At 44.4% G+C, this 18,424-nt stretch overlaps 2 protein-coding genes across 5 annotated transcripts in view; both read right to left on the bottom strand.

Moving 5' to 3' along the window:
- The window catches only part of plxnb3 (plexin B3), a 37,510-nt gene extending 28,014 nt beyond the window's left edge, over positions 1 to 9,496 (bottom strand). Inside the window, exons 1-2 of one of the 2 annotated variants that reach the window (XM_044037836.1) lie at positions 9,368 to 9,496; positions 2,667 to 2,733 (exon numbers count right to left, since the gene is read on the bottom strand). The gene's annotated coding sequence lies outside the window, so the exon portion shown is untranslated. Of the gene's footprint in view, positions 1 to 2,666; positions 2,734 to 9,124; positions 9,266 to 9,367 lie in introns of those variants that run through there. The other variant, XM_044037838.1, reaches the window with a different exon arrangement.
- Positions 9,497 to 10,629: 1,133 nt separating this feature from the next.
- On the bottom strand, positions 10,630 to 18,404 carry abcd1 (ATP-binding cassette, sub-family D (ALD), member 1). 3 transcript variants are annotated; one of them, XM_044039178.1, is made up of 18 exons: positions 18,201 to 18,404; positions 17,754 to 17,853; positions 16,668 to 16,950; positions 16,473 to 16,582; positions 15,734 to 15,891; positions 15,227 to 15,414; positions 14,961 to 15,135; positions 14,120 to 14,310; positions 13,721 to 13,901; positions 13,465 to 13,607; positions 13,209 to 13,380; positions 12,973 to 13,067; positions 12,431 to 12,576; positions 11,858 to 12,003; positions 11,702 to 11,786; positions 11,495 to 11,620; positions 11,255 to 11,342; positions 10,630 to 11,047 (listed from the first exon to the last, which is right to left on the bottom strand). In XM_044039178.1, the coding sequence occupies exons 3-18, from the start codon at positions 16,782 to 16,784 to the stop codon at positions 10,904 to 10,906; spliced, it is 2,265 nt and encodes a 754-aa protein (XP_043895113.1). In that variant the 5' UTR covers positions 16,785 to 16,950; positions 17,754 to 17,853; positions 18,201 to 18,404; the 3' UTR covers positions 10,630 to 10,903. The 3 variants fall into 3 exon arrangements, with proteins under 3 accessions (XP_043895113.1, XP_043895114.1, XP_043895112.1); XM_044039179.1 differs by lacking the exon at positions 18,201 to 18,404 and adding an exon at positions 18,046 to 18,194; XM_044039177.1 differs by lacking the exon at positions 18,201 to 18,404 and having other exon boundaries at positions 17,754 to 18,194.
- Positions 18,405 to 18,424: the final 20 nt, after the last annotated feature.

Consider the following 18,424-nt stretch of genomic DNA (forward strand, 5'->3'; position numbering starts at 1 on the left):
CGACTGCTGGTCCAAGTGTCTCAGGGTCTTGTCCAGATGAATCAGGAAGGACTGGTTCTGAATTGAGTGGTTGATCCACATCCTGACCCTCAGCTTTAGTTATGAGATGTTAATGACCAAAAGAAGGAGATGATGAAGGCAAGGTCCAGAGTCTCAGAGACATGAAGAGTGGGAGGAGCCTGCTGTGGGACCTTCAGTCTAGAACACGGACCAGCAGCTGCAGCAGCAGCAGCAGCTTCAGGCGGGCGGAGAACATCGTCCCTCAGCTGCTTTGATTCTCCTCCATCAGCTGCTGCTCTGGGACCTTCACTGATCCCACTGTGAGCCCAGTGCATGATGGGAAACAGCATCAGCTCAGCGTTTATACACACACACACCAAAGAAGAAGCAGACCTGTGAGTGTGTGTGTCCAGGTGAGCTGTTGTGTGATGTGATTGGTTCACAGCTGACAGGTCACAGCAGGTGAGGGTCGTTAAGTGTCCTGGTTGTCATAGCAACCACAGAGACTTTAATGTGTGTGTGTGTGTGTGTGTTTTTATCATCATCTTATCTGTGACACAACACACTGCGCATAAAACATGAGTGTGTGTGTGTCAGAGCTCAGCTGGGAGTGTTTGTCCACCTCTCATCAGGAGCCTCATGTAATATTAATCACACACACACACAGACAGAGGGGTCACATGGACCACTGCACACACACACATCAATCAAACACACACACACAGCCTGAGGTCTAAAAGTGTGTGTGTGCGTGTGTGTGCGTGTGTGTGTGTGTGTGTGTGTGGACAGCTGGTGGACCAGCAGACATATATATTGTTTCTGTGATGTGATTTAATGTTTCTGCATTAAGACGATAGCGACCAATCACAGGCCGTCGCTCCTCAGACGTGAGACCTGGTTCACGTGTCCAACATGTCCACCACCTGGACATGTTAGCGAGGGACCTTCTATTTAAATCTGGACACATTTACACATGACACGCCCCCCTCAGGGCTTGACTCCGCCTCCATCCACAGGGAAACAATAGAACAGGTCGATAAGTTCAAGTAACACACACGCACACACACACACACACGCACAGACATAAATTGAACTTTTTAGTGATTTTTCCCTCTTTTTTGTGTGAAAATTAAATGAAAAAACACTAAATGGATCAGTCAGTAATATTTATAATATATATTTATTAGGTTTGAAAAGGTTGTTGCTTTGACAATCATCATATTTGCTGTATTTAAAATGTGTCAAAGACACTAAATATTAAATATATATATATATATTAATTCAAAACAGACATGAAATCGACAAATTTATATTCAAAAATGTCACTTCTTCAATTTAAGCCTAATTATTTGTGTTATAGCAGAATTTTACCATATTTATAGTCAGTGTGATTGTTTGTAACACCGTAATTTTCTAATACTCATGTAAAGAATAAAGCAGGTTTTATCTGAAATGAAAGGTGATAATAAGTGTATTTTAAGATCATGTAAATACACACATTATTTATAAATATAAATATTTAGAAATATTCTTGTGATTTATATCCTGATAATATAAAAAATGTTTTTGAATTATTGCTCGAGTCCTAATCCAAACTGTTCCCTGTGATCATGTGACTGTACAGCCTTTATTTAAATCAGTAACTATGGTAACAACACATGAGTTCCTCAGGGTTCAATCCTGGATCCGCTTTAGTTCATAACAGTAACCGGATTAGGCATGTTAATCTGAAACGTCTCACCACAGATTATAATCTGACATCACATACTGACACTTAACTTTAATTTAATTTAAATAACTTTAATTATTATATTTGATATAATATTACATTAAACGATATCACTTTACATTATGTCACATTATATTATATATGTTTTATACAGTATTTCAGGGTGTGTGTGTGTGTGTTTATCAGGTGTGTGAAGCTTTCAACAGCAACAAAAGATGAAGGACGAGTGAAGAGGCTTTAAAGGAGGAGGAGGGGGGTGAGGAGGGTGAGGGGAGGGGGGAGTGTCAGAGAGAGACAAACCAACCAGGCGGAGAGATGGGTGGAGGGGGAGGGGCGGAGGTTAAAGGTGATGCTCAGTAATTGGGAGGAAACGTGATGGAGACGATGGCGGCATTTTCACACCTCAGCGTGAAAATGAGTCAAAGAAAGAAAAAAACACAGATGAAACCCTTTAAATCATCTCATGGTGATGAACGTGTTAATTCTGTGGTTCAGTCACATGATTCATGTGATCACGTTTATCATTTTCATTTAATGAGAACCAACAGAAGCAGAGGAGTCATGTGACACACTTAGTCCAACTATAACCAGTTAATGACTAACCCTAACCTGGACTAACCAGTTAATGACTAACCATAACCTGGACTAACCAGTTAATGACTAACCCTAACCCACACACACAAACAAAGTATTAGTTTAACTATAACCAGTTAATGACTAACCCTAACCTGGACTATGACTACAATTCAAATCCTTCTGAGGTTCTGCCTCATTAGGACCAGGTTTTGGTCTCCATGAGGACTACTGGTCCTGACAAGGTCTCACACTCTCACACACACACACAGTCCACCTCATTTCAACTCTACTGATGACATCATCATGACATCATCATGTGACAGCTGTGTGTGAAGTCAGTTGCTGACTCAGCGTCACTGACCTGCTGTGTCTGCGAGGAGGAAGAGGAGGAAGAGGAGGAGGAGCCTTCTTCATCAGGAGGACGGTTCCTGCAGAGACACACACACGTCAATCAAACTGGACTCCGCCCCCTTCAGCACCATTCAAACACCTGCACAATGAATATTAATCTTCACAGATATGATCACATGACAGATTCAGGGCAACCCCCACCCCCCCACACACATATTAAAGTCCAGCTGTTTTGCTGACTCCGCCCACTCGCCACAGTTTAATTCTGCTCATCCACCATCTGTGGTCAAGGCCGACAGTGAGGTCAGGTAATGAATGACTTCCTGTTTGTCGGCTGCAATTAACGAGCAGATAATCAATCACTGCACACTTTGATTGATCATCTATAGACTCAGCAGTCTGTCCTTCACCTGTGCTGTTAACAACGCTAACACTGATCACACGACAACGATGACTACAGTCAACACAACCAGACACACAACTACAACAGTAAAGACTACAGTAAACACACAAAAAGTGAGGAGACAACAAAGAAACAATGACTATTCAAAACATTTTATACATTTTTATTTATTTTTATCAACGTCAGAGACGTCATGGTCAGATTCTATCTCACACACACACACAGATACAGAGACACACACACACACACACAGAGACACACACAGAGACACACATAGACATACATATATACACACACAGACACACACACACACAGATACATACACACACACATAGAGACACACACAGATACACACAAACAGAGACACACACAGATACATACACACACAGACACACACACACACAAACAGAGACACACAGAGACACACACACACAGATACATACACACACAGACACAGAGACACAGATACATACACACAGACACAGACACACACACAAAACAGAGACACACACACACACACAGACACACAAACACACACACACAGATACATACACACACAGACACAGACAGAGAGACACACAGAGACACACACAGACACACACAGACACAGAGACACAGATACAGACACAGACACACACACACACAGAGACACACACACACAGACACATACATACATACACACACAGATACATACACACACACAGAGACACACAACACACACACACACACACAGATACATACACACACAGACACAGACAGAGAGACACAGATACACACACAGACACAGAGACACAGATACATACACACAGACACAGACACACACACACACAAACAGACACACACACACACACAGACACACATACATACACACAGATACATACACACACACAGAGAGACACACAAACACACACACACACACAGATACATACACACAGACAGAGAGACACACAGAGACACACACAGACACACACAGATACATACACACAGACACAGACACACACACACACACACACACAGACACACACACACACACAGACACATACATACATACACACACAGATACATACACAGACACAGAGAGACACACAGAGACACACACACACACAGATACATACACACACACAGACACAGACAGAGACACACAGAGACACAGAGACACAGATACATACACACAGACACAGACACACACACACACACACACAGAGACACACACACACACAGACACATACATACATACACACACAGATACATACACAGACACAGAGCACACAGAGACACAGAGAGACACACAGAGACACAGAGACACACAGACACACACACACACACAGACTCGTCCTTGAAGGATGAATGGTTACTTCAGTGTCTTTGTGAGGAACAGTCTTTTTGTGTCTTGCACTGCACTGAGGCTTTTATTCTGAAACTCTGACTCTGACCCTCACATCGACATCAACGTCAAACGCAGTGTCAGAGGAAGCTCTGAGGTCAGAGGTCAAACACAGAGAGAGTCTATTCATCCATCAGACACAGAGAAATCTGACTGTCAGCAAGAGGACGCTAACAGAAGGAGAAAAACACCCAGCAAACATTTAATCTACACACACACACACACAGTCAGCAGATTAGGTTTCATTCATTAATCTGTAGGAGGTAATCTGATGGTTGTAACTGTGCAAACTGAGACATGGAGTTATAATCTGTATATGTGGAACACACACACACACACACACACTGACAGTGTTTTATCTTGTACATGTGTGTTCTAAGTTGGGGGTGTAACAGATGCCAGTGACTGAAGACAGCTGCACTGAAACATACCAATTACACACACACACACACACAGTGTGATGGCAGTGACACCACATTATTCCACAGTGTGTAATCTGAACATTCACATTGAGAGGGTGGGTGGGGCTGAATGTGTGTGTGGTGTGTGTTAATAACTGTTTTAATGAAGCAGTGACTCTCACTGTTATCATATTGTGTCTTTCGCGACAATATAGTAATATGTGTATGTGGTATGTTCTTCCGACGCCGACTAAAAACACATTTCTTCCGACTCTACCTCGACTAAGACGACAAAAAAAAAACTTGTACATCGCACTTATGACTAGCACTTCATAGTTTGTTCTACTTGAAGCTCTTACTTACTTCTAGCTCTTATATGTACCCAAATGTTTAAATGCACTTTTGTAAGTCGCTTTGGATAAAAGCGTCTGCTAAATGACATGTAATGTAATGTAATGTAATGGTCCTCTGCTGCCTCGTGTGGTCACTTTGTGTCACTGAGCAAAGGATTTCAAACACTGAAGTGACAAAATAAGACATTTGAACTGAGTGATGGAGGCAGCAGTGTGTGTGTGTGTGTGTGTGTGATGTTAAAATCACTGATTTTCTCTGTGGACTTTGGTGTGGGAGAGTGAGTGTTTTACAAACGTCTGTCTCACAGTGAAATGAAGACGTGAACGTGTTCTTAAAGATATTGGAGACTTAAACTAACGTAAATATGAGCTAAATGTTTGAAACCTGTTGATCCTTGTGTCTCTGCTGGGAGCCATTTTGTTTTCACTGAGAGTGAAGTGAAGTGTGTCAGGCTGCAAAGTAGCTGCTTTATATGCTAACATGCTAATATGGCATTAAAAATAATGCTGAATGATGGTTTACGTCTAGATGCTAACATTAGCAGCTAACACCAGAGGTTTCCCCACGAGCTGAAAACACTGATGAAAATGATTTCTTTGTTTTATGGAGGAAAATAAACCAGAAAATATTCACATTTAAGAAAAACAGAGTCATAATAATTCCAATTTCAAATTATTGTATTGAAGAACATGAATTATCTTGTGACCTGTGTGTTCAGGCGTGTTCATGTGGATGTTGTTTTTATTTGAAAACAGTGTTTTCAAATAAAAACAACATCACAGGGGCAAAAAGAGAAGGAAGGAAGGAAGAGGACGAACGAGCAGAGGAAATGGAAACTGAGCGACACTAAACACAGCTCAGTGTAACACTTCCTCCTTCATTATACACACATACAGACGCACACACACATGCACACACACACACACACACACACACACACACACAGATAAGTGGTCTTTCATTTTCTCTAAAAAAGTAACAAACGTTTTCAAACAAAGTAAATAAAAAATGTTTTAGCCACAGTGAAGAAATTATCTTTTATCATGTAATGTGTGTGTGTGTGTGTGTGTGTTACTGTGTGTGCTATTCATCTTCTTTATGATTTATTAAAATCACCTCCAGCTACACACAGTCAACGTGTGTGTGATCTGACACAGGGGAGGGGGATGGTGTGTGTGTATGTGTGTGTGTGTGCATGTGTGTGTGTGTGTTGGGGAGGGTGTGATCAAGGACACTTCATTCATACTACACTCGTGTGTGAGTGTGTAAGATCTATAAAGAGGCCACGCCCTAATCTGGGATCAACAGCGGTCTCACACACACGCACACACGCACACGCACACCCACGCACACACACCCACGTCTGTGCGAGTTTTTTTATTGCCTGATCTTGAACAACACTTTCACAAACATGTTAATAAACTCCTCAGTTTATCGTTAACAATTAAAAGAAATGTTTCAAAAACGTTTCACGTTTGTTTTTCTAAAAAATGAAAAATCACAAAGAAAAATAATAAAATAATGAGGCTGTCATCACTGCTCATGTTGAATTGTCCTTGTGTTGCGTTCCAGTTGTAGTCGGAATTTAAACTCCCACTCAAGTCAGATTTCAAACACAGGAAGTCAGAGCAACCTCACAAACCCCGAAATGGAACGCAGCATTAAGTCCAGCTGCAGACAGCACCCTCTGCTGGACAATACATGACACTCTGAGGGACACTCTGAGGGACACTCTGCAGGACACTCTGCAGGACACTCTACAGGACACTCTGCAGGACATGACATTCTACATGGCAGTATGCAGGACACACTACAGGACACTCTGTAGGACACTCTACAGGACACACTACAGGACACACTACAGCACACCCCTGCAGGACATTATTCCCCTGCAGGACATGACATTCTACATGGCACTCTGCAGGACACACTACAGGACACTCTGCAGGACACACTTTACAGGACATACATGACACTCTGCAGGACACTCTGGACACACTTCATGACACTGAGCAGGACACTTACAGGACACACTACATGACACTTTACATGACACTGAGCAGGACACTCTACAGGACACACTACAGGACACTTTATATGACACTCTGCAGGACACACTACATGACACTCTGCAGGGACACTACAGGACACTGCAGGACACACTACAGGACACTCTGCAGGACACAATACATGACACTGCAGGACATGACACACTATACATGACATCTACAGGACACACTACAGACACTCTGCGACATGACATCTCTACACAGGACACACCTGCAGGACACCTCACAGGACACTGCAGGACACACTACATGACATCTACAGGACACACTGGATGACACTCTGCAGGGACATGACACTCTGCAGGACATTCTACAGGACACACCTACATGACACACTGCAGGACATGACACTCTGCAGGACATTCTACAGGACACACTACATGACACTCTGCAGGACATTCTACAGGACACACAACATGACACTCTGCAGGACATGACACTCTGCAGGACATTCTACAGGACACTCTGCAGGACATTGGTCCACAGGTCCTGTGGTCGTTGTGGAAAATAAACAAACATCTGTGGCTAACAGCCAGAAGGTGAAGGTGTGACCTACCATAACCCTAAAACCAGGTCTTAGCCCTCAAAAAGACAAAAAGAGCCTTCAGGGATAAACACAAGAAAATGTCTTCTTAAGTTTATACATTTTTTGATCCCCTCACCCTCAGGTAGTTAAGTGTGTGTGTATGTGTTCAAGTCCCTCAGGAACAGAACCAGTGTGTCTTTGATCTGCAGATGAGTCTCTCACGCACACACACGCACGCACGCACACACACACACACACACACACTACAAGACCTGAATGAGTATAATGAGCTGGTAGTAAACTGGTTCTGGTTCCTCACTGATCCGGACCAAAGCTTCATTTATGAGTTCACCTGAAAAATGATAGATTACTAATGATTTCCACAAGATGACACATGGTTTAATGTGTCTCTCAGTGTCTCCCAGTGTCTGCCAGTGTCTCCCAGTGTCTCTCAGTGTGAGACACAGTGTTAGGATAAATAATGACGTCAGTCGTAAACTGGTCTGAGTCCAGTTCATTTCAAACTAAACCAGCAGATTAGTGTGTGTGTGTGTGTGTGTGTGTAGATTAAAGGTGATTAAACATTAATCTGACTGAATGTGAATCTGGAGTCAGTAAATCCTTCAGATTATTCAAATGGACATTTATGTTGAATCATCATCATCTTCATCACACTCATGATGATGCTCACACACACATTTATGTTTGAGTTAATCAGTTTGAAAAGTTTCAGTTTGCAGTAGTTTTTATTATTTGTTATGTTTAATCACACATTTTTTAATAGAATTTTGTTTTTTAAGCTTTTTTAAGTTTTTACACTTTTTTATAATTTTCAATATTTACAATTTCATTAAGTTTTCTTATAGTTTCTTATATTTTACAGTTGAATTAAAGTCTTAGACGGTTTTTACAGATCCGTGTAACTTCCTCTGTGTGTGTGTGTGTGCGTGTGTGTGTGTGTGTGGGCGGGGGGGCTCACCATTATTGTCTATTTTGTTTTGTTCAGTCACGTGACACATTCTTTCCTTATGTAACGTCATCAAAGGTGAAAATTCACTTGTTTGTGTGTGTGCGCGAGCGCGCGTGTGAGTGTGTGCTGGAATGTCAGTTACTCAGAGCCGAGCCGTGCCGGGACAGGCTGCGAAAACACACACACACACACAGACACACACACCAAAGAAAAGTGACTGAGCAGCAGGTTCACACGAACCAAACCTCGTTAAAGAAACAGCTACTTTAACACTCGCTGCTCCGCAGCCTCTGCCGGTGTCTGTTAACAATTGTGACAATTCAAACCGGGAAACCGACAATGACAACCGTTAACGACTTACGTGGTTCGTGCCGAATCAAAGAATCCGTCCTCGCGATCCTATAAAAACACGTTTAACTTTCCCTGGTCACGTCCACGGTGTAAAAGACAAGAGACAACAAGAAAAAGCGTCACATGTGTGAACGGAGTCTGGCGCGCGGCTGTCAGACACGCCTGAATCCCACTCCCTCCCTCCTGCAGCAGCTGCGGCTCCGGGAATGTTGGCACCGTGAAAACCGAACCGTGTGATCCGGGTCAGACTCACCTGAGCTCGGCGCGCTGCTTCGCGGTCCGCCGCAGTTTGACCCGCCCCGACAAACTTCCAGAAAAGGCGCAGAGTTGAGCGGAGACGCAGCAGAGATCCAAACCGAGAGCCGCACAACAGGTCCGACACAGACCCCGCCCCGCCGCGCTGCGCTAGGACGCTTTTCTGACGCTCCTCTGCGGCGGCACGAGGGTCTGCCTCCGACAACCGCGATCACTGACAATATCGATCAATCAGTGATTGATTTATTCGTTATTGGCGACAGTTTTTTATTATGACGTCATTAATCAATAATCAGCTGACAATAGAACAAAAACAGAGAAATTCCTTTTTCACTGGTTCTCAACACAGGGGCCACGCCCCCGCAGTCATGTGACTCCGGAGGACAAGAGGGTCCTCTGGAGGTCAGGGTCATAGGTCACAGCGGGTCTGTGGAGCTGCACTGTAAAAATAGAAGTGACCTCATTTTCTCATCTGACCTGAGTAACTTAACTTAAGTCAACTTAAGTCAACTTAAGTTAAGACAAGTCATGTTAAGATAAGTTCTATTAAAGGGGACATATTATGCAAAATCAACTTTTTAACCATTTCAATACTTATATTTGGGACTCTGGAGGCCCTACCAGTCACCAAAGTGTGGACAAAGAATACTCAGTCCTGTTTTCGTGGTCCCCCTTAGTGTAAGTATAAGCGATAAAACACTCGATGTTGAATTCCCTGCGCTTATGACGTCAGCATGCGCATTTCACCACGAATGTTACCGCCCCACCAGTAAGTTTACTTCGCAAGCCCCACCTTAGCTCCACCTTGTCCTGCGAGAGTGCAGACGAGGGAGAAAGAGCGGTATTATGTCAACGCGGAGGGACAAGTGTGCTGTTGGTGGCTGCACAGTGGAGCACAGTGTTTTACAGAGGATTTTCTATATGAAGCTAATGTGCCGGATAAAGTCAGCAAACGTGTGTTCGTGTGTTGACCAAAGCATGTCACTGACATGTTCATTAGGACACCAGGGAACTATTTTAATGGGGGAAATAGGGTATAATATGTCCACTTTAAGGCTAATGCTAACAACAGTTTGAATAACACAATTCTTCTTCTGTAGTTTTTTATCTCTGATATTAGATTAGCGCCACCTGCTGGACTTAGAAAAGTCCTGCATGACTCAGTTTGTCTCATTCTCTCTAATCCTAAGGTAACTACTCTACTGGGGCTAATGCTAAGCTAACTCCATTCATAGCAGTCACAAAGGGAAAAAAACAACAGTTTTTCCGACTGAACTTTATTTTGAAAAACAAACAGATTAAAGAATAAAGCTCAGGACATTCTTCATCTTTATTGATCAGCTGATTGATTATTATATTTTCTATCAGGTTAAACATTGCACAGGTTAAAAATCACATGACAAAGGTCAAAGTGACCTCACAGAAGTGACTGATGTCAGATAAAGGTCCTGGTTCAGTCCAGCTTCACATCATTACAGTCCCATGATGGTCTTTGCTGGGTGTTTCCATGGTAACCAGCGGAAACTCAAGAGAGTTAATCCTCTTCATGTGTCCTCTCCTCTGGCTCCTCCCCCTCTCCCTCACCCTCTCTCTCACCCAGCAGCACACACAGCTCCGACAGTCGTTGCTGCATCTTAGGGATTCCAGAGAGCTGGTTCTCCAGACGCTGCTTCTCCTCCTGAAACACACCAGAGACCAGGTTAGAGACCAGAACCAGCAAGACCAGAGATCAGGACCAGGTTAGAGACCAGAACCAGCAAGACTAAAAGTTAAGAGTCCACAAGGACCAGAGACCAGGCAGACCAGGGGTTAGTGATAAAAAATAGAACCAGATGTTAGAGAGAGAATCAGAGACCTCTAGGTGGAGGTAGTTAGATTTGTTTACCTGCAGAGACAGACGGGTGGAGGCATCCAGAGGCTCAAACCTCCATCCACCTTCTCCATCAAACTGCAGCAGGTGAGAGTGATACTTCCTGTTAGAGGAAGAGGAGAAGAGTCAGAGCTCTGCTGCCCCCTGCAGGACACAAATAACACTGCAACATCTCAACCTGATTTCTCCATAAAACACACATATTTCACTAGTGTCACAATGGTAACTGTGTGTGTGTGTGTGTGTGGTGCTGACCACAGAGATGGTCTGTGTGTGATTGACAGCAGAGCTATCCCAGCATCCTTTGCAGCCTGGAAGATGTTTCCCTCCACGTCGATGCTGACGGCGCTCGTACACTCGTCCAGCAGAGCGTAGCGAGGGCTGGATGAGAGACATAGAGAGTGAGTGATGGCTGAGCACAGAGAGGGAGAGTGAAACATGTGGAGGGTGAGTTCAATTTACCAGTGATAAAACATACGAGCCATTCCCATCCTCTGCTTCTCTCCTCCTGACAGGACGTCCCGCCAGTCACTGACCGCCTCCCAACCTGAGACACACACACACATTAGTGAGTTCTGCTGATATCACACACACACACACACACACACACAAACACACCTCCCTCTCGGTCCAGGATGTAGAGCAGGTGAACCGTCTTCAGAATGTCCTCCAAATGACAATCAGTGACTCCTCTGTGAATCATGTCATCCACAGAGTCTGGATAAATCACCTGGTCCCTCAGGGTCCCCTCTGACATGTAGGGCCTGTGGAGTACACACAGTACTGCAATACTACTACTGTGGTATTACTGCAATACTACTGTAGTCCTACTGAAATACTACTACATATCAACTAAAGTAGTGAGTACTCTGCTCGTGTATGGATCTTTGTCCTTTTCACCTGAATGACTGTTTTTAATAAGGAGTGAGCACTCTGCTTTTGTGTGGATCTTTGATCTCACATGGATGACCAATCAGGAGTGAGCACTCTGTTACTGTGTGGATCTTTGTTCTGATCTGAGTGAGTTTTAATTAGGAGTGAGTGCTCTGTTTTGTGTGGATTTTTGTTCTTACCTGACTGACCTATTAGGAGTGAGCACTCTGTTGCTGCGTGGATCATTGTAGTCCACACCTGAGTGTTTTTAATTAGGAGTGAGAGCTCTGCTGCTGTGTGGATCGTTGTAGTGCTCACCTCTGAGGGATGTAGAACATGTGTTCTGGTTCTGGTCGGTACAGAACTCCTCCGTAGACGGGCCACAGTCCACTGAGGATCCTGAACAAAGAACTTTTACCACAACCGTTTGGACCTGTGATCAGGACGTTCATGCCCTCGTCCACCTGAGACACACACACACACACACACACGGGTGTGAGACACATTGATCATGTGAACAGCGAGTTAAACTCTGACAGTGACGACGCTCAGAGAGAACGGACCAATCACAGAGCAGCTGTCAGAGCCCAGAGGTCAAAGGTCAACAGGCAGATGAGAGAGAGAGAGAGTTTTGTTTCTATCAATGATCCAATTCTTCATCACACACACACACACTATTGTGATTTCAATTCCATCTGTGTGTGTGTGTGTGTGTGTGTGTGTAACAGTGCCCCCCTGTGGTCACAAACACACACTGCCACAGACATCACAGAGGAGCAAATGTACAGACTTAGACAGTGAGGATATCACAGGTGACACCGGCAGGTGATGATGTCATAGTCTTGTCTCCACCCTGTTACCTGGATGTTGAGACTTGTCACCACCACGTCTCCTGTTGGTGTGATGATTGGCAGGTTCTCACAGCGAATGCCTTTCTCTACACTGATCACATGACCTGCAGCATGACAACAAACAACATGAAACATCAAAATAGTGACATTAACAACATAAAAACAACAAAAAAACACGACAACAGCATGAAAATGTAAGAAGGGAATAAAGGCTAATGCTGCATTGCGTACACACACACACACACCTCTGATCTCCAGACGTCCACTGACACGATGACCGTGTCTAACCAAAGCTCCGCCCCCTGCTGGTGACTCCTCCTCTCTGTCCACAGAGCGACGGAAGATCCCCTGACTCACATCCTCGAACACGTCAAACATCTCAGAGACTCTAGCTGTGTAACCCGCCAACTCTGTTACCTGGAGACACAGACGAGGTCACCTGAGGTCAACATCTGCTGCTCACATGAGAGGGTCACATGACAACAGAGGGGGAGGAGTCACCTCCTTGTAGGAGCTCATGATTCTCTCCACCGCGTCGGCTCCGGCGTTGAGCAGGTTCCTGGCCGTGGTGAACGCCTGCGTCCTGTCACTCACAAGCTCCTCCTCCTTCATCAACATGGCCGCCTGTTTCACCTCCTCTGAGTCTGAGGTCAAAGGTCAAACAGTGGTAGCGATGCATGACATCATCAATCAGATTGTATTAGTGTTTTATTTTTTACCTGTACACACAGTAAAAACATGACGCGTGTGTATTTACCATATTTGGAGTATCCTGTGGCAGTGATGATCGGCACGGCAACCATCACCAGGCCGGACGCGCTCCAAACGTACTTCATGAGGAACTGTTCCAACATCACGTACCAGAGACGCTTGAGCAGAATCTGATGAATCTGAGACGACAGTGACGAGTAGCTGCGCTGCAGCTGGGACATCTCCACCTACGAATCAAACACACCCACATTCAACTGGGACATCTCCACCTACGAATCAAACAAACCCACATTCAACTGGGACATCTCCACCTACGAATCAAACACACCCACATTCAACTGGGACATCTCCACCTACGAATAAAAAAACACAACTGCACTCTCAGCAGCGTTGTGAGTGTAATGCTGCAATTGTGCAGCAGGGGGCAGCAGAAGCAGTTGTTTACCTTGTGTCCTCCGTAGAATGCGATCTCCTCAGAGTTCGTGATGATGCGTGAGTGCATGTAGCGCAGATCTCCTTTCCTCTTCGCCTCCTCAGCGACAAGTTTTCCAAATCGAGGCGAGAAAGCTCGCAGCACTTTGGCGGTGAGTGCCACCACCAGGCCAGCGATGACTGACGGCCATGTGGTGTTAGCTCCTGTGGGAGGAAGTGAGGCGGCGTGACCTTTAGCCTCAGAGTAGTGACCTCATACACACACATATACACACATAAAGCTGGATGGATGGGGTCTACCTTACCACTGGGCGGGGCCTACCTTTAGATTAGGCGGGGCCTACCTTTACAATGGACGGACCTATTATACCTTAACACTGGGTGGGGTCTACCTTTCGACTGGGCAGGACCTACTAATAACTTTGGACTGTGGGCGGGACCTACCTTTAGACTGGGTGGGGTCTACTTTACATTAAGACTGGGCGAGGTCTACCTTTCGACTGGGCGGGACCTATTATACCTTTAGACCGGGCTTACTTTACACTGGACGGGACCTATTATACCTTTAGACTGGGCAGGGTCTACCTTAGACTGCAGGTCTACTATACATTCAGACTGGGCGGGTTTTACATTTCAACTGGGCGGGACCTATTATACCTTTAGACTGGGGTCTACCTTCACACTGGGCGGGGACCTACCTTTACACTGGGTGGGAACTATTATACCTTTAGACTGGACTGGGTCTACTATACATTTAGACTTGGCGGGGTCTAATTTTCGACTGCGCGGGACCTACTATAACTTTAGACTGTGGGTGGGACCTACTATAACTTTAGACTGTGGGCGTGACCTACCTTTAGACTGGGCGGTGCGTAGCAGGGTGTAGCAGGTGACGACCACGTCCAGGATAGGTTTGGTCAGGTTGGAGTACAGGTGAGCGATGGAGGCGGAGAACATGACGATGTCCTCAGTGAGGGACTGGTCAGGGTTGGACAGACGAGTGTCCATGTTACTGACACGGTAATACGTCTGTGGACACACACCAGGAGGTCAGAGGTCATCCAGCTCTCACTGCTGTTGTGTGTGTGTGTGTGTGTGTGTGTGTGTTAGTGGGAGTGACCTGGTTGGTGAAGTAGAGCTGGTAGGCGTGGCTAACCAGGCGGCTCCTGAATCTCAGAGACAGCTGACCCTCCAGGAAGCGAATGGCGCTGTTGATGAACGTCGCGGGAACGGCGACGAGGAGCCACTTGGCAAGCTGAAGGATGAAAGACTGCGGATCCTTCTGTACGATACACTTGACGATCGCACCTGCACGTCATCAATACTATTGATTATTCACTCCAATCATCGTGGTGCGTTCAAGAACATCACAGTAAAAATTAGTGCAATAAATGTGAAGAATCTTACATAAACAAAGAAGAACGTCCAGTTTAAAACTATTTCAACTAAAGTGAAAAATGATCGTAAGACGATGTCACTGAATGAGACGGAAAATTAACAAGCAAGTTCAGCGACCTGGTATAATGGTTACTAACCCAAACCTACTTTACTAGAAACACAGTTAGCTTTACCTTGTGCTTGGTATAAACGCAACATTAGACACAGACAAAGACATATGGGGACAGACCGTCCAGAGTAGCCACGTAGATGGACAGGAAGGTTCTGGACATCAGAGTGATAGAATGCAGAACCAATAGTCCGACCTCTGGACACAGTAACCGTGGAAACAAGAGCTTCAACAGACGAAACACTCTGACGACAAACTCCCTGTTCACTGACGGAGACCTGAAGACACGCACACACACACACACACACACACACGTCAGTCTAACTGGAGACTACAGCATGAAGCTGTTGTCATAGCAATGTTTATTTTAAAGTACAACCATGGCTCTGTCACTGTTTACTCTCCCACACCAAAGTCCATAGAGAAGATCAGTGATTTTAACATCACACACACACACACACACACACACACAAGTTGTTGATCCACTGCTGCCTCCATCACCAAGTTCAAATGTCTTATTTTGTGACTTTGGCATTTGAAAACCTTTGTTTAGATTTACCTCAGTGACACAAAGTGACCACACGAGGCAGCAGTAGACCAGCAGCTCCTGTGTCCCCGCAAGCTAAAATAACTGATTTTCTCTATAGACTTTGGTGTGGGAGAGTGAGTGGTTTACAAACTTCAGATTCCTGAAAAATCTGTCCTAACAGTGAGATAAAGACGTGAACTCACATAGATTTTATTACACAAGCCTTTTGTTATTGAACATCAGTGGGCGCTCACAGCGTAGTCAATACTTCATACTCTTAAGCTTGAAAAAACATGGACTCTCCCTTCAAATATAAAAACACAAACACACCTGCTGTCACGTTTCTTCTTTACTCTGCCATTTTCTACTGAGCTGGAGGAAGAAGTGACAGCACCTCCAGTGAGTTTAGCTCCACCCAGATGTTTACCTGCTGCAGTTCCCTGTAAACAAAACAAACATACCTATTTACCTGTATGCGTGTGTTTGTTTGTGTATGTTTGTGTTTGTATGTGTGTACTCTCTTACCAGTATCCTCCTCCACACATGAGGGGACAGTTTTTTGAGGGTGTAGGCAGCGACCATCACGGCCGCCAACTTCTTGAGTCTGGAGCTCCGCCCCAGGTTGTGACATGTCAGGGACATGATGACAGACAGGTCACAGGCAACCAATCAGAGGAGAGAAGCAGCAACGTGTCACAGGAGGAGGGGGAGGAGTCCAAACTGAACCGGGTCCTGGACCAGTCCACTGAGAGCAGCAGGGGTTGTTGTCATGGAAACAACATGACCTTTATGTGTGAAGCTCCACCTGCTGCAGGAAGTGATAGTTTCACAGTTCAGTTTCTGATTGATTATAAAAGAGCAAACTGACTTATCAATTAATCAATTACAGCAATAAAATATGGTTACTCTTCAGGTACTTGTACAGTGTATTTATATTTGTTCCTCAGTACTTTTACTTTGTTATTTGCCATCAATGAATCATTGATCGATTAGCTGTACTGTCAATACATTTTCCTGAAACTCTTTACATCACTTTAACCTCTGTACTAGTACTATTACAGTATTTTACTCTGTGTAACTATACTGCAGTACTACAATTATTATAACAGTACTTTACTGTGTACTTGTACTGCAGTATTACTATTATTATTACAGTACTATACTCTGTGTATCTATACTGCAATAGTATTATTACAGTACTTCACTCTGTGTATCTATACTGCAGTATAAATATTATATTATTTTTACTGCAATATTACTATTAGATTACTGTGTATTTATACTGCAATATTGCTATAATCATTACAGTATTTCACTCTGTGTATTTATACTGCAGTATCACTGTCACTTTTACAGTACTTCACCCTGTGACAAGTGGAAAACACAGTACTTAAAGTAGTTCTGTGCTACTTGTTCTTCAGTATTACTGTTACAGTGATTTACTCTGTGTATTTATACTGCAATATTACTGTCGCAGTACTTTCATCTGTCTACTTGTACCGCAGTATTACTGTAGTAACGGGGTCAAAGTACTTGTAGTAGTCCTACAGTACAAACACACAGTGCCTGTGTACTTGTACTACTATCACTCATACTACTGTCGTACTTTACCTCGGGACATGACACCGTCACTTCTCGCCGGTAAAAGCCGCTAAAGCTTCCGTTAAGTTGCCGCTAGCTTGTAGCCACCGTAACAGCAACAGCTTCCGCTCTTCACAGATAAAACATAAATAAAAAGTTGAGTCAGTGAAACAAACTAAAGTTAGACCAGAGTCAAAGAATATCCCGGGTGTAATGACTCGGTAACAGCTACAGCGCTAACAGCTAACGGAGCTAACGGAGCTAACAGAGCTACGAGCAGGAACTTTGACTCTTTGATGAAAACATGAAAAGATTCTCTGACTTTTCCGGTTTGATCCAGTTCTTGTGTTCCGGCTCTGACCCGGACAACATGAGTGCGCCTCTCCCTCTCTCCCTCTCTCTCTCCCCACCTCTCTCTCTCATTCTTTGTTTTCTGGACTTTAATGTCGCCGCTGAAGAAAAGTTCACCCTGTTTACCTGAGAGGACCGGCCGCGTACCAATACTCTTCCTGCTGACCTCCTCTCCTACTTCCCTGTTCCCTACCTAAGTTCCTACACTGACACCTCTCCTAGTCTCCCTGGCTTCTTCAGAGCAGGTTCATCCTTCCTCATGTGGACAGAATTAAGTCCAAATGTCCTGTGACTTTTGACCTCCTGACCTCCGTCCTTTGTACAAATACACACACTAACAATCACAAGTC

The sequence above is a fragment of the Solea senegalensis genome, linkage group LG11 (assembly GCF_019176455.1).
Source record: "Solea senegalensis isolate Sse05_10M linkage group LG11, IFAPA_SoseM_1, whole genome shotgun sequence".
NCBI lineage: Eukaryota > Metazoa > Chordata > Actinopteri > Pleuronectiformes > Soleidae > Solea > Solea senegalensis.

Bases quoted from the DNA above. Each gene is read 5' to 3' on its own strand.
- abcd1 (XM_044039178.1), bottom strand. From the start codon at position 16,784: ATGTCCCTGACATGTCACAACCTGGGGCGGAGCTCCAGACTCAAGAAG. The intron at 15,415-15,733 runs GTCTGTCCCCAT...GATGACGTGCAG, and splicing joins CTACGTGGCTACTCTGGACG to GTGCGATCGTCAAGTGTATC. The intron at 11,787-11,857 runs GTGTGTTTGTGT...TGTGTGTCTCAG, and splicing joins CATCCTGGACCGAGAGGGAG to GTTGGGAGGCGGTCAGTGAC.